At 40.5% G+C, this 14,446-nt stretch overlaps 1 protein-coding gene across 4 annotated transcripts in view; it reads right to left on the bottom strand.

Moving 5' to 3' along the window:
• LOC106523514 (low-density lipoprotein receptor-related protein 8) overlaps positions 1 to 14,446 on the bottom strand; it is a 199,970-nt gene that overhangs the window by 44,467 nt on the left and 141,057 nt on the right. For all 4 annotated transcript variants that reach the window (XR_001310903.1, XR_001310901.1, XR_001310902.1 and 1 more), the window contains exons 8-10: positions 14,253 to 14,372; positions 11,891 to 12,016; positions 958 to 1,129 (exon numbers count right to left, since the gene is read on the bottom strand). Coding sequence is in view for 1 of the 4 variants with exons in the window: in XM_014016940.1 (XP_013872394.1) it covers positions 958 to 1,129; positions 11,891 to 12,016; positions 14,253 to 14,372 (418 nt within the window). In the remaining 3 variants the exon portion in view is untranslated. The remainder of the gene's footprint in view (positions 1 to 957; positions 1,130 to 11,890; positions 12,017 to 14,252; positions 14,373 to 14,446) is intronic.

Consider the following 14,446-nt stretch of genomic DNA (forward strand, 5'->3'; position numbering starts at 1 on the left):
AGAGAGAGAGAGAGAGAGAGAGAGAGAGAGAGAGAGAGTGCACATAATTTACATTTTACTTTTTTGCAAAAATATATTATTTGTTGGAACTAAGTTGGAAAAATAAATGTGAAGGTCAATTAAATTACAAAACATGAGGTAAAGCTCTCCTTTTTAATTTAAATGGCACATTTTTAATTGTATTTATTAATTAGCTGTCTGTCTGTATATATATACATTTTACTTTTTTGTAAAAATATATTATTTGTTGGAACTAAGTTGAAAAAATAAATATGAAGGTCAATTAAATTACAAAACATGAGGTAAAGCTCTCCTTTTTAATTTAAATGGCATATTTTTAATTGTATTTATTTAGTTAGCTGTCTGTCTGTCTGTCTGTCTGTCTTGTCTGTCTGTCTGTCTGTCTGTACACACCTCCGTACTGCAGAAGCCTGACAATCACCCATTCATTCAAATCAGGTGCGTTTGAGCAGAGAAAAAGGTAAAACATGCAGGGCTGCGGCCCTCGAGGACCAGGATTGCCCACCCCTGCTCTAAAGCAAAATGAGGGAAAATCTGTGTCAATTACAGACATTCTGTTCACGTGAGCAGCTGTCAGTCAGCACCTGTCCTCCTCCAGACACACGACGGAGCGTGTCTGAACCAATCACTTTTGTTGGCATTGATAAGCTGACTGATTTAAATACATCTTAACATTCATGAGGTACTTTACATTGACTGTTTATGGTTGAATGTGGGCGTGTAGAGGGTAGAACCTGAGGCAGGACCTTGTGCTCAAACTCTGATGTGCGGCTGTGATTTATAAAGGAAAGATGTGCAGAAACGTGCATACGCACTGTTTTATAAATCTGAATTTTTTTTGGCGTACGCCATTTCCGCCTTTTGGTTGTACGTTCAGTTTTAGTATGGTTTCTATGCAATCCTTTATAAATGAGACCCCTGTTCTTTGTCGCCCACCTGTAGATTTTGCGGTGAAATCGATCACACCAGAAAACACGGTTGTTGGCCACATCCAGGTCCAGAGCCACAGCGTTCTTCTGGGTCGACACAACCTGACTGTACTCCCTCTTCACCAGGTCAATGCGGCGGATCTCATGTCGGTTAGTGAACAGTAAATAAGGGCTTTTTCCTGAATGGGAAAAAAATGAAGATTGATTTGTTGTTCTTTTGGTGGCAGCTGGTATAAATACAAACACACAATCATAGTCGACACGTGGATTAATTTAGTCTAAAGTAAAACGGTTGTGCCAAAGCAGCTCATGCAGTCACTGTTAGGAGGAAAACTTTTATTAACTCTATTGATGTTCATTAGAATCAGCTTGAACTGTTCAGTGGAGAGCAGAGGAAAAGATCAATCAGTATCCCTCGTTAGAAAACCACTCAGCAAATAATTTGTAAACAGTTCCATTAATTTAAATCAAAACAGGAAGAATATGAAGTGTAACAAATCATTTGAAACCTTCTCTACTGGGATTGATTTATTATAGGAAAAAAAAAACAATGAACTGCAAAATAAATGTGCTTGTTAAAAAATGCAATAAGGTTCTGTATCTTGGCTGTGAACAATAATCATCTTACCTGCTGTAGAAAACTCTCTGAATGGCCTCAGTTTTGAAACCCAGAGTTTTTTTTCTGACAGGATGAGCTAATGGCTAGTCTGAAAAAAGCCATAACCAGAGCTGATTGCTGCTGTTTTAAAGCATGTGTGTCATAAAATATGTTTATTTTTTAGTTGCTTTGTTGTTTATTTTCTTGTGCAGTTAGCACAGAAGCAGCTAGCTGTAGCATTTCTAATGCAATTTAATAATAAGGACTTTCATATTATTCTGACAGAGACATTTACAAAACAGATTTGAACGTTAATGTTTGCACAAACCAGTATGAAATTTAAAAGACTGAAGTTGTGAGACGAACACTCAACAGGTCTCCAATACGTTTCAACATAGAAAGTCAATTTTGTCGTCTTAAATTGACTTTTAAAGTGGTTCATGTAAACATTACTCTTTAAAACAACATTCCTGTTCATTTCTAATTACCGTGTTTTTCGGACAATAAGCCGCGACTTTTTTCCTGAACTTTGAACCATGCGGCTTATAGTCTAGTGCGGCTTATACGTGGATTTTTTTCTTCAGCCACCAGGGGGCTCTTATGCTGCATTTGCTTCAACCACTCGCTTCAAAAAAGAAAGGGAAAAAAAATAAGAAAAAAGCGATCGCTTCCAGACCCGACTGTTGTACCAGAAAGCAGCGATTCAAAGATAGTCAATGGCCAAAAACTCATAAAAGGGGATAAAACAGACATTTTTCACAGTGGAATCTGACTGATAAAAACTTTGGAGCTWAATCCAGGACCAGTTTGTGGATAAACGTCGAGTGAAGAGCTGCTGACATTTTTCTTTTCGGCATTGCACTCCCCGGGGAAGGAATCCCATGCAGTGACGTATGCTGGAGCAGGAGGGCTTTCCCAGCAGCTGGGCTCTGGGTTTCTCGGGGGAACTATGAAAGGTCAGTGCGAAAAGAAATGCCAAACAACCACGTGACGGCGCATCGACCGGTCGACAGCCAAGCGACCATACTGCCAGCTCAGCCGGAGGTGTAGCGCTATTTTGTTTTAGCTAGTAGCAGACACGACACGATGGATCTTCGACAGACACGATATTGGACAGTATGCAGGTCCACATCACGGATTCGGTGAAAGCAGCCATCAAGAAAAGAAATTCAATTCCTGCTGTTATTCCTGGAGGAAGTTTTTGCAACCCCTGGACATCAGTGTGAATCGTGCATTTAAAGCAGCACTCAGGGCTGAATGGGAGGCTTGGATGACTGACGGGGATAAATCATTCATAAAAACTGACCAAATGCGAAGGGCGTCATTTCCTGATGTCTGCCAGTGGATCCTAACAGTGGAGCAGAGTGAATGAGTCCACCATCACCAATGGGTTCTGAAAGGCTGGACTGCTACGTGAAGAGGACATCACAGCTTCAGAGCCAGCATTACCCCGGGAGGACAGCGACACAGAAAGCAGCAATGAACAGATACCACTGTGTGACGCAGCTTTTCTCAGCTTAACTCCGACACTGAAGAGGAAGACTTCGATGTTTTCAGTGCGCCGGAGGACGATGAATGAGACGTTTTGTTGGACTAGAAACTGTTAAAGAAAACCAACAAAATAAGGTCAGTTAAATGAACCGTATTCCTCCGAACTTTAAYTCCTAAAGGTTTGCTTTTTATGTTTTGATGTTGAATTCATTTTTTGACGACAATTTTGGGTGTACTGTTTCTTTATTTTTGTGTTGGGGGTGCGGCTTATAGTCCGGTGCAGCTTATAGTCTGAAAAATACGGTACTTGCTAGTTTTAGCACAACATATTGCCAAATTCCAGCAGCATGGGAAGCGCTACAGCTAGCTGATGCTGCCACTGCTAGCAAATTATCACATTTTATGTTTTGTTTTGTAAATCCTTGTTTACTGAGAAAGCGATGGTGGTGCAAAGTGCTAAAACATCTAATAATATTAGTTAGTTATATGTAAACAAAGTCCCACTTCAAATGGCCGACTCCTCTCTTTAATATTTAAGCTAAGTGTCAGAGAATGATTTAGACATGTCTTTGTATTAAAAACATGTGGCTTCCACAAAGAGTGAAAGCATTACTGCAGCTTAATGATGTTCACCTTCACTGCACTTAAATCAATATTTTAAACATCACTGTTTATACTGGCTTTAATAAACAGGCCTGTACACCGCTGACAGGCCATCCCCGACAATAATCCTGGACTGAAATGGCTAAACAGCTGAGTATTGATGTGTGTTTACACATTATTAAGAGCTCTTTGACATCTTCACCTGGAAGTATAGATCTGAGGTACCTTTGAATCAGACGATAGCTCTTTAAACAACAAGCTGTCAACTTTTACACAGCCGATAAAACTAAAGGGATGAAAAAATAAAGACAATAAAAATGGAGGGATTCCCACTGTAGGCCAATAAAAAGATTGGGTTAAGTTGTTGTAAAATTCTGACATGTCTTTCTAAAAACAGTTACTGAGCTACTGACACGGAACTTAAACAAAATGCAAAAGATTACCAAGACTTTTTACTAACACACAGTTACTAATCTGATTTTCCATTTCTCACTTCCAGTTGATTTTATCAGCAGTGACCAGGTCACTACAACCTGATTACCTCCGCCAAGGAGGTAATGTTGTCTGTCTGTCTGTCTGTCTGTCTGTCTGTCTGTCTGTCTGTCTGTCTGTCTGTCTGTCTGTCTGTCTGTCTCTCTGTCTCTCTGTCTCTCAGTCTGTCTGTCTGTCTGTCTGTCTGTCTNGTCTGTCTGTCTGTCTGTCTGTCTGTCTGTCTGTCTGTCTGTCTGTCTGTCTGTCTGTCTGTCTGTCTCTCTGTCTGTCTGTCTGTCTGTCTGTCTGCCTGCCTGTCTGTCTGTCTGTCTGTCTGTCTGTCTGTCTGTCTGTCTGTCTGTCTGTCTGTCTGTCTGTCTGTCTGTCGGGATGTCGTTCTGTCTGTCTGTCTGTCTGTCTGTCTGTCTCTCTGTCTGTCTGTCTGTCTCTCTGTCTATCAGTCTGTCTGTCTGTCTGTCTGTCTGTCTGTCTGTCGGGATGTCGTTCTGTCTGTGGACAAAATTACTCAAGAACCTGTGGACGGATTGTCAAGGCATTTTTACCACATGTGGGGATTAGCCAAAGTAACACACCTGTAAATTTTGGTGAGGTTCCGGATCACGATGTGGATACAGGAATTTTTTAAATTCTTTTAACCCTCTGAGCTCGAAAGCTGTGATGCATTGACAGGGCTTCAGTAAAAAACAGTGACAGCTTTCAGTGTTCATTTGAACTGGATTGAACAGCAATTTTATTTACTTCCAAATAAAACCAGATTTAATGACGAATAATTTTTGCCATAATGTGCGCATTTTTACGCATTTGGTGCACAATTAGAGAACGTTGTGTGACCAGGAAGAGCGTGACTGCATCATGAAACCCATTTTTCCCATTTCCTCAGACACACCACATTTCCCAAACAACCAATCAAAACAGTTTCTCAGTACTAGGCTTGCAGAGAGCTGCTGGGTGGCCCTCAAAGTTTGGACATGGGAGAACAGATTCATTTTGGCATTTTGGAAGCTAGCGGGTTAGTTTTTAGACCAGACAATGTGTGAGTGTGTGCGCCAAGGGGGAAGAGGTAATGTTTTAATTGCTGAAAGCGCTCACACGCTGTATTTTGCTTCTCACTTCAAAAAATCAATAAATAAATAAATAAATAAATAAAACCTTCATGAGCCGACTGTACCAGGAAGCACCTCATAAAGACAGTCAAACCATTACGAACTCATAAAAGGGGATAAAACAGACGTTTTACACAGTGGAATGTGACTGATGAAAACTTAGGACAGGGCTATTCAACTGGCGGCCCGTGGGCCACATCCAGCCCGCGAGAGACCAAAATTCGGCCCGCCAATTGGTTCATTCATCTCTTAAGCTCAAACCCCCAGTTTTCTAATTTAATTACTTTAAGTACTTTTAGTTAGACGTAGACATGTTTGGTATCTACAGAACCATCAGAATCTTGGCTACAAGCTGTTAAAACCATTTCTATGCACACTAAAGACAGTTAAAATGACAAGCAGTTGAAGAAAGAACTATGAAAGTGAAAATAAAATTGGTTTAAAACTTGGCAAGTCACAGATGTCAAAATAATATTTGTGTTAAATAGGGGGTACAATGTGTTCTTTTTGGTTTTGATATTGTTTATTTATCACTACTTTTATAGGGTTCTGCATGTTGTATTCATGATTAAATGCAGCAAAATAAACTATTAAGGTAACAGATCTTTGTGATACTTGGTTTATTTACATATTAAATTTAATTGCTGGATGTCCAGCCCCTAAGCTGTTGGCCTGCAGTAACTGTGGCCCCTGGAACAGTTTAGTTGAATAACCCTGACTTAGGAGCTTAATCCAACACCACTTAGATGATGAATAACGTCGGGTGACGAGTCTGACTTTTGTTTTTTTAACATTGGACTCCACTAGGAAAAAATCCCGTGCATACTGCCTGTTTAAATGTTCGCTATGTCAGAACTTCATCAGCAAATGTGTTTCCATCTCTGCCTTTGTGCATTCACTCTTACAGGATGGGGGGAATTGGTCTTGGCGGAGGTTTGCACTCTCCGAGTGCTTCTAGTTTTAGCATAATTTCAAGCAAGGCGACTCAAAGACCAAGCTTCGAGCTAAACATTAACATGAGCACATCTGCATGCTAATCTGTGCACCAAACACAGCACATCTATCTAATTAGTCCAACATCTACTCACAAATCAAACGATAGAAGAAAAAAGACCTGGCTGAAGATTTGTGGCCATCTGTTTAATAGTTATTGAGACAATTTATAAAATGATGGTGCGGAATGTTTATTTTTCAAGGAGAAAATACAAAATTCCATGTTATATTTGACTGTGTTACAACACCCAGGGAGAACAAGGCAAGTTAATTCTGAAAACATTAGCTGAAACACCGTTATAACATAATGAAAGATAAGCACACAGAATAATGTCTGTCATTAACGTCATGGCTTTTTCCACAACAATGAGGGTGTTGCTCTTGACCAGGGGTGGGCAATCCTGATTCTTGAGGGTTACTAACCTGCATGTTTTACTTGTTTCCCTGTCCCAACTCACCTGGTTCACTGAATGAATTACCTCTTCAAATTTTGCAAGAGCTTGGTAATCACCCATTCATTCAAATCAGGTGTGCTGGAGCAGGCAAACATTTAAAGTAAACATATGCTGCTTTTAAATCCTTCTTTTGCCCATTTCAATCCTTCAGTTGGAGTTTATATAAAGTGGAACTGCAATGCTTTGGTCTGAATTCTTCCTTATTGTAACTCCATAAGCCCCGCCCCTTTTCTGGGGTGTGTCTCAGATCAACTCATTTTGAGGCTGTCTCTTTAAATCCAAACGAGGCACTTCACACCCCGCCCTCCTCCAGCTTTCAGATCATTCTAGTTTCATAGAAGGGTTTACGACTATATAGCTGCACAGAAACTTTTTTATTTACAAATTAAAAGATGTCAACAAGGGAAGACTTGTCCATCCAGCCTAACATGTTGGAGCCAGAGTCTGACCCAGAACCAGAGAAGAATGAAACACACCAAACTGTGGTTGGTGAGACCATACTGTGACGTACACAAGAGACTAAATTCAAATTTTCTGCCTCCTAGAGACTTCAAGTACACAACAAAATGTATTTAACAGTTAAAAAAACTATTTTGCACAATACATCCCCTTCAATACATGTAGGATAGCAGCCCCTTCGGGGAGCATTTACTGGTCTCTTTAAGTTCAAAGCCTCACCTATGATCAGATATGGTTTTTGACAAAATGTTCCTGGATACTAGCAGCTAAATTTAGCTTCTTCTGTAGGGTGGCCAAGCTAAGCCTTAAAGATAAAGTGAGGAGCTGTGTCATCTGGAGGAGCTCTGCACGGCGCTGCCCTAAGAAGAGGGATTTTGTGTCCACTTTGGCCTGGGAACACATCCAGATCCCCCAGGAGAGGGTCTCTAAGGAGAGGGATTTTGGGTTTCCCTTCTGGACCTTTTGTTTTGTGATACAATCACAGAAAAGTAGGAAATACAGCTTCACCTCAGGTACAGATTAGAAGTGTTGCTGCTTTTAGAATCTGTCAAAGTAAATAAAAAAAGGTAAAAAAAAAAAGGATCTGTCAAAGCGCAAACATGTTTCCTTGTCTCATATTATTTACACATAAGAGGAGATATAATGATCAGAAGAGAATTTAATATCCATTCTTTTCATCTTTACACTTAATTCTAGGAAAGAAACTTTAGGTGGGTAAGACATAAAAATGACCACCTCAGTTTTGGCCTGTCTCCATGGGACAAACAGCAACACGTTAGCATCAGCAGCAAATCCTCGGTATAAGACATTTTCTAATGAATGGATTACTTTCTTCTGTTTAATTTTTTACAGTTTGTGTCACAGCCTCACTGTAGCTCTGTTCTCCTGCATATCATCCCTTTCTGCCCTTTCACTTCTCTCTCAGCCCAGAGTCTGATGAGTGTACACCTGGTGTTCTAGGAAACTGATCATTAAACTGACAACACATCTAGAAGAAGAAGTATAGTTAGAGAGACCACCTGTGACCATTCTGAGGGAGCATTTAAGGAGGCGAACACTTTTTTATAGCCACTGAAAAATGATACATCTTTCTAATCTAAGCCCCCAAAAACCCTCCACAGACCTAAAGGCAGTTTATTTAGTTTACCACTCGTCATACAACATTTATCAACAGGTCAAACAGGAAGCTTCATTGATTAAACTGACGTAATTCTCCTCCATCGTGATCTCCCAGATAACCCTGAACAGTTGATATTCAGCACTGCTCTGAAGTGATGGGATTCAGTTGACAGAATTGGCCTGAAAGTAAAAGAATGGCTGCCTTGATTGTGTTTGCCTTTTTTGTGTTTGAGCGAGTCTGTCAAGTGTGCAAACAGCTGCAAAATGACGATAAGGGCAATAAAGGATAATTACGGAAAGATGTTTATGATTAGGAGAAGTGGAGGCTTTGGCACCGTTGCGTAAACAAGAGAGTGATTGGTTTCACTAATGAGCAGGAACAATAACTCAGAATGTCTCGTTATCAGCAGTACAGCACAGATTTTAACAATCAAAAGAGGCGCATACACCCACAACTGGTTTACCAGCAAGAAGTGGGCAAAATATTCACACGTTTTGACATTTTCTCTGTTTTGTTGCTCTACAACTTGAACCTTAAATGAGTTTCAGTTTGATTATGAGAAATAAGCATGCACAAAATACTGCAGAATAATGAAGTCAAATGGTGCATGTATTTAAACTTAGCACAAAAGGTAAGTAAATTAATGTTTGGAAGATTATTTCTTTGTTGTAAAAATGCTTCTTGGCAATAAACATTGTACTGTTGGAAAGCCTGTTTTTTTCCCTTCTGAATGGTGCCACATTTGTAAGGAACATGCATTTTGTGGGATGAGCAGTAGAGCTAAGTAAGTGGGTTGCACGCATGAAAAAATTGTTAACTGTTCTCTACCAAAGAACTTATTTTGGTGTTGTTATTGACTCTTGTTTTGAATGTCTGGTACCTCCAGGTACTGCCAATCAGGTGCAGGTATAAGATTTATTACCAAGAAGTGTTGTTACAACAACTAAAAAATCTACTAAACACTCATTTCCTTACTTTTTCAGCTAAGTAGCTGAACGCCCACCCTCCCACCCCTTCTGTGTTTCCTGGACCCATTGCTGCAGTGCCTGAGCCTTTGCTGCCCGAGCCGATTGTTTCGGCAACCGAGTTACCTGAGTCTTCTGGGTCATCTGAATCGCCTGAGTCTGTGCCTGAGTCTACTGAGTGTCCTGTGTTGGCAGTTCCTAAGTTGGTGGTTCCTGAGTTGAAAGTTCCTGAGTTGATGGTTCATGAGTTGGTGGTTCCTGAGTTGAAAGTTCCTGAGTTGGTGGTTCCTGAGTTGGTGGTTCCTGAGTTGGAAGTTCCTGAGTTGGTGGTTCCTGAGATGGTGGTACCTGAGTTGGTGGTTCCTGAGTTGGAAGTTCCTGAGCTGGAAGTTCCTGAGTTGAAAGTTCCTGAGTTGGTGGTTCCTGAGTTGGTGGTACCTGAGTTGGTGGTTCCTGAGTTGGAAGTTCCTGAGTTGGTGGTTCCTGAGTTGGTGGTTCCTGAGTTGGAAGTTCCTGAGTTGGAAGTTCCTGAGTTGGTGGTTCCTGAGTTGGAAGCTCCTGAGTTGGAAGTTCCTGAGTTGGTGGTTCCTGAGTTGGTGGTTCCAATAATTCTTGATTCAGTGGTTCCTGAGGTTCATGGGTCGTCAGCCATCTCCTCTTTGTCTCCTCTGTCGCCTGTGTTCGCCATCGTCAGGACTCTGGCTCCATCAACATCCACTGGCTCCTCATCGCCTCCCGCCTCCTCCCTTGGCTCCTCATCTGCTTCCGCCTCCTCCCTTGGCTCCTCGTCTGCTCCCGCCTCCTCCCTTGGCTCCTCATCTGCTCCCGCCTCTTCCCTTGGCTCCTCGTCTGCTCCCGCCTCCTCCCTTGGCTCCTCGTCTGCTCCCGCCTCCTCCCTTGGCTCCACTTCAGTTCCTATTGGGCCTCCTGTTCCTACTGGGTCCCGCATTGAGTGGTCTCCTGGCTGTCCTCCGGATCTCTTGCTCCTTGTTGGAGGGTCTTGGGGCCATTCCCCTGAACATTACTCAACTAACGTGTGTGTGTGTACTGGTGTGTTGCTCTGCAGTGTGTTTCTGTCCCCTGAGTCCTGCACCTCTCCTTTTGTCGACATCGGGAGCCGTCGTTGAGGGGGAGGTCCTGTCACAGTCTGTGTCTTTTCTTTCTTTGGTTTTCTAGTGTTTCAGTGTTTCCCTGTGTGTCTCTGCCCTGCAACACCCCCATGCTCACCTGTTCCCTCTTGTGTCTCCTCCAGGTGTTTCTCATTGTCCTAATTAGTTTCAGCTTTATACTGTATTCAGTGTCTGATCATCTTGTGTTTGTCCAATCATTGTTGCTGTTTACCAGCCAGTGTGGTGTTCTTCCATGTCCCCTGAGCTGTGTGTTTTGAGCTGCCCTGCTCCCGCTCCTCTCTCGCCACCCTTTTTGTTTATTAATAAAGATTTTCGATACCATTTTTGATTTTTGCCTGCGCCCTGGGTCATTATGTCAAAAACCTCACACTCCCATTTCTTCTTTTTGCATTTCAAAGCTCTATGTAGAACATTCTAATGATCCAACCGCGCAAAATGAGAAATTTCAGCTGGTCTTAAAACTTTGATCAGGAATGTATATAATATCAGCCTTTAACATAAAATTGGCATAAGGTAAAGACAAACCACTAATATTCAACAGTCCACAATGTGTCAATAAGAACAATCAGCTATTACTGCACTCAGGTTTTGTCTGTGACCACCCAACCTTTAGCAATCAGTTCCATTTCTATTCCCCTGCCTCAGACCTCTCAGTAAGTTTCAGATTTGCAGTCAATTCTTAACGGTTCCTCCAGTCGTCTTTCCCCCTCCACTACGCTGGCCTTGAGAAAGCTGTGACAGATGCGCATTGGTCTTGCCAGCACCAAAGCTAGTCTAGTCTGTCCCCACCAAGCCCTCGCCTGGGGTGGCCACACTGCGTGCAGCCTGTCTACTACTGTTGTACCATTGTTCATCTGCTTATACTAGTAGCCATTTTCACGTATCTGAAGTGCTGTCATAAACGCTGTGTTGGGAAGGTGGAGCTAATGCAAACAAAGGGTTGGGAGGGCATTGCCAAGAGCAGCTTATTTGGATAAACATCTTGTTCTGAAAGGAGCTCAGAACAGGCATAACTGACCAGGTGAAATCTTTCAGATGTATCCTATATTGTTCAAGGACCCATAACAGGTCTCCTTTAAAGTCTCTATTTTTGCCTGGTCTGGTCTGTAAAAAAGAGGAATGTGGAAATAACTTGGTTTGGGGATGATGTCACTGTGTGACTAAGCTTTGAGCTTTTCGCTAATATTACTGAGAATATTATGAATGTATTTTGTAGAATTTATAGTGACAAAGAAAATACATGAAAATATTTAGTGTGAGTTAAGTCTGTTAATAATCTATAAAGTTAAAGCAAATCCTTAACCACTCAGCAAAATATTATTTCCTCTATTATCAGGTTAACAGATGAGTGGAACTGTGCCCGCCACTTATTATAGAGGTTTTTACCTGCAAAATAGAAACAAACGTTTGATTTCTTATCTCAAAGAAGAATTTAATATTCCTACATTTCTTCAAATCTCTTCTGATTTTTTTCAGGTCATTATTTATATTTTCCATTTTTTCCTTCCTGTGTTCAGTATTTATAGCTCACCTTCAGCCTTGCAGGTCTTGGTAACAAGGTCCATCTCATATCCTTCATAGCATTCACATTTAAAGTCCCCCTTGTAGTTGATGCAGATCTGGCTGCAGGCATCGGGGTTTTCACATTCATCAATGTCTGCAGGATGGAGAGCAAGGAGACGTTATCAATCAGAAGAATATCAAAGATCAAACAGTGACGGAAAATGAAAATCACCTTTGTGACAAACGACATTGGAAAATAAAATCCTGAAGCTGCTATTTCTAATAGTGTATCTAACGTGTGTCATTCTGGTAAAAAAGCATGGACAACTTTGTATTTTTCACTTGATTTCAGTTTGTTTGTTTGTTTACAATGAATGGCTCCTAAAAGGTGAGGCAACACTTTCAATAAATGTATATGTACTATAACCTCAACTCTACCCAGTGCACATCCTACTGTACTATACTATACTATACTATACTATACTATACTATACTATACTATACTACAGTGGTTCCCAAACTTTTTATCTTCTGACCCACAAAATATCCATGGCAAAAACTTGTGACCCCAAATATTACTGGTCTGAGTATATGAGCTTCATTAATAACCCTAAAAACACAGTTTTTTGACAATCTAAACACTTTGTACACAAATATAAATACTTATTTTTTACTTATTTAGTGTTTTTGTAATAATTATAGGGAAAATATTGCATCAGCAATTATTTTATTAGCCTTTAAATTGATTTCTGGAGATTATCCAAGGTGCTTCATGACCCATAATTGGGNATACTATACTATACTATACTATACTATACTATACTATACTACTACATACTATTTACACCCTAATAATAAAGACTAAAAATGCAACACTGAATGTCCCATTTTCCATAGTAGATTTAATTATAACTACAACCACACATCCAGTGAAATCAGGACATTGTGTAAAACATAAGTATAAACAAAATACAATGATTTGCAAATCCTTTTCAACCTATGTTTATAATGATTCCACTACAAAGACAAGATATTTAATATTCAAACAGATAAACTTTACTGTTTTTTTTTTTTTTGCAAATAGTTCCTCAATTTGAATTTGATGCTGCAACATGTTCTAATAAAGCTGAGACAGGAGCAGCAAAGTGAAGAAATTTATAGTTATTAGAGGTTAGTACTGATGTTAAAGGCACAACACTATACTTTTAGGGTTTCCTTTTTATAACATTGATAATGTTTAATTTAATATGTTTTGATTGAAATAGGTTCAGTTACATGTCCGAATTATATAACAACACATAATCAACCATTATGAGAACAGTAGATAAGAATTTTGTCTGAATGCCTGTGATTCAGCCGTAGGTCAGTAGGGGGCGAAAGCAGGCATTGAAGACTCTGTATAAATTGATTAACTTCCTGGTTTTTCACCAGTGTGGTTTCCTGTCAGCTCCGGTGACATTAAACCTCACTCAGTTCCAGAATTCTGGTGTTGTATGGTTTTGATTCCTTCTACAAATCATTTTATTTAACAAAAGACTGGGAAAAATGAGGAATGTTCAAAAACACTTGTTTGAAGCATTCCACAGGTGAACAGGTGAATTGGAAACAGGTGTGCTATGATAAGTTATAAAAAGAGCATCTTTGAAAGGCTCAGTTGTTCATTAGCAAGGATAGGGCCACATTCACCACTTTGTGAAGAACAGTTTAAGAATGTTTCTCAACGTACAATTAACAATAATTTAGTGATTTCATCATCTACAGTCCATAATACTATCAAAAGATTTAGAGAATCTGGACAAATCTCTGGAAGTCAGCAAAAAAACTGAAAACCAACACTGAATGCTCGTGACCTTTGACCCCTCAGGCAGCCCTGCATTACAAACCCACATCATTCTGTAACAGATATTAACACACGGGCTCAGGAAAACTTCAGAAAACCTGTCAGTGAACACAGTTCATCTCTTGTAAAACTACAAAGCAGACATGCACAAGTGAGACAAGCGTTTAGGGCCCAAATATACAAATATTTTTAACCATTATGACTCAAATTAAGTGAAAATACTCAAATGTTTAATGTTGGAGACACAATCAAGTCAGCAGTTCAGAGGAAGACAGAGGGTAGATAAAGAGACAGGGTGCATCCTCTGGAACTTCTGCTGACCTTCCTTTCAGACACCCTTTCCCATGGGTGTGATGTGGAAGTGTTTGTGTTAAAACAGTGGGGAAATGTGTGAAGGACATGTGATGTGTGAGAGAGGTGTAAATGTGTCTGTCTTCCTGCAGGAACGACAACCGGGGTGGAGAGCATCACACTGATATTTACACCCATGCGGCCGGCAGTGAGCCTTCTGCTCCACACATCTTCGTGTTTAAACTACGTGAATATTCACCTCCACAAGTCTTCTTGTCCAGCAGCTGGTAGCCGGTCGGACACTGGCACTCAAAGCCAATTGGTCGGTCCATGCAGACATGGGAGCATCCACCATTATTGATCATACATTCATTCAACCCTGGGAGACAAAATGACAAGAAAGTGGTCAATATGTGTATGTGTGTATATACAGTGTATGTATATATATATATA

The sequence above is a fragment of the Austrofundulus limnaeus genome, unplaced genomic scaffold (assembly GCF_001266775.1).
Source record: "Austrofundulus limnaeus strain Quisiro unplaced genomic scaffold, Austrofundulus_limnaeus-1.0 Scaffold158, whole genome shotgun sequence".
In the NCBI taxonomy this organism is placed as follows: domain Eukaryota; kingdom Metazoa; phylum Chordata; class Actinopteri; order Cyprinodontiformes; family Rivulidae; genus Austrofundulus; species Austrofundulus limnaeus.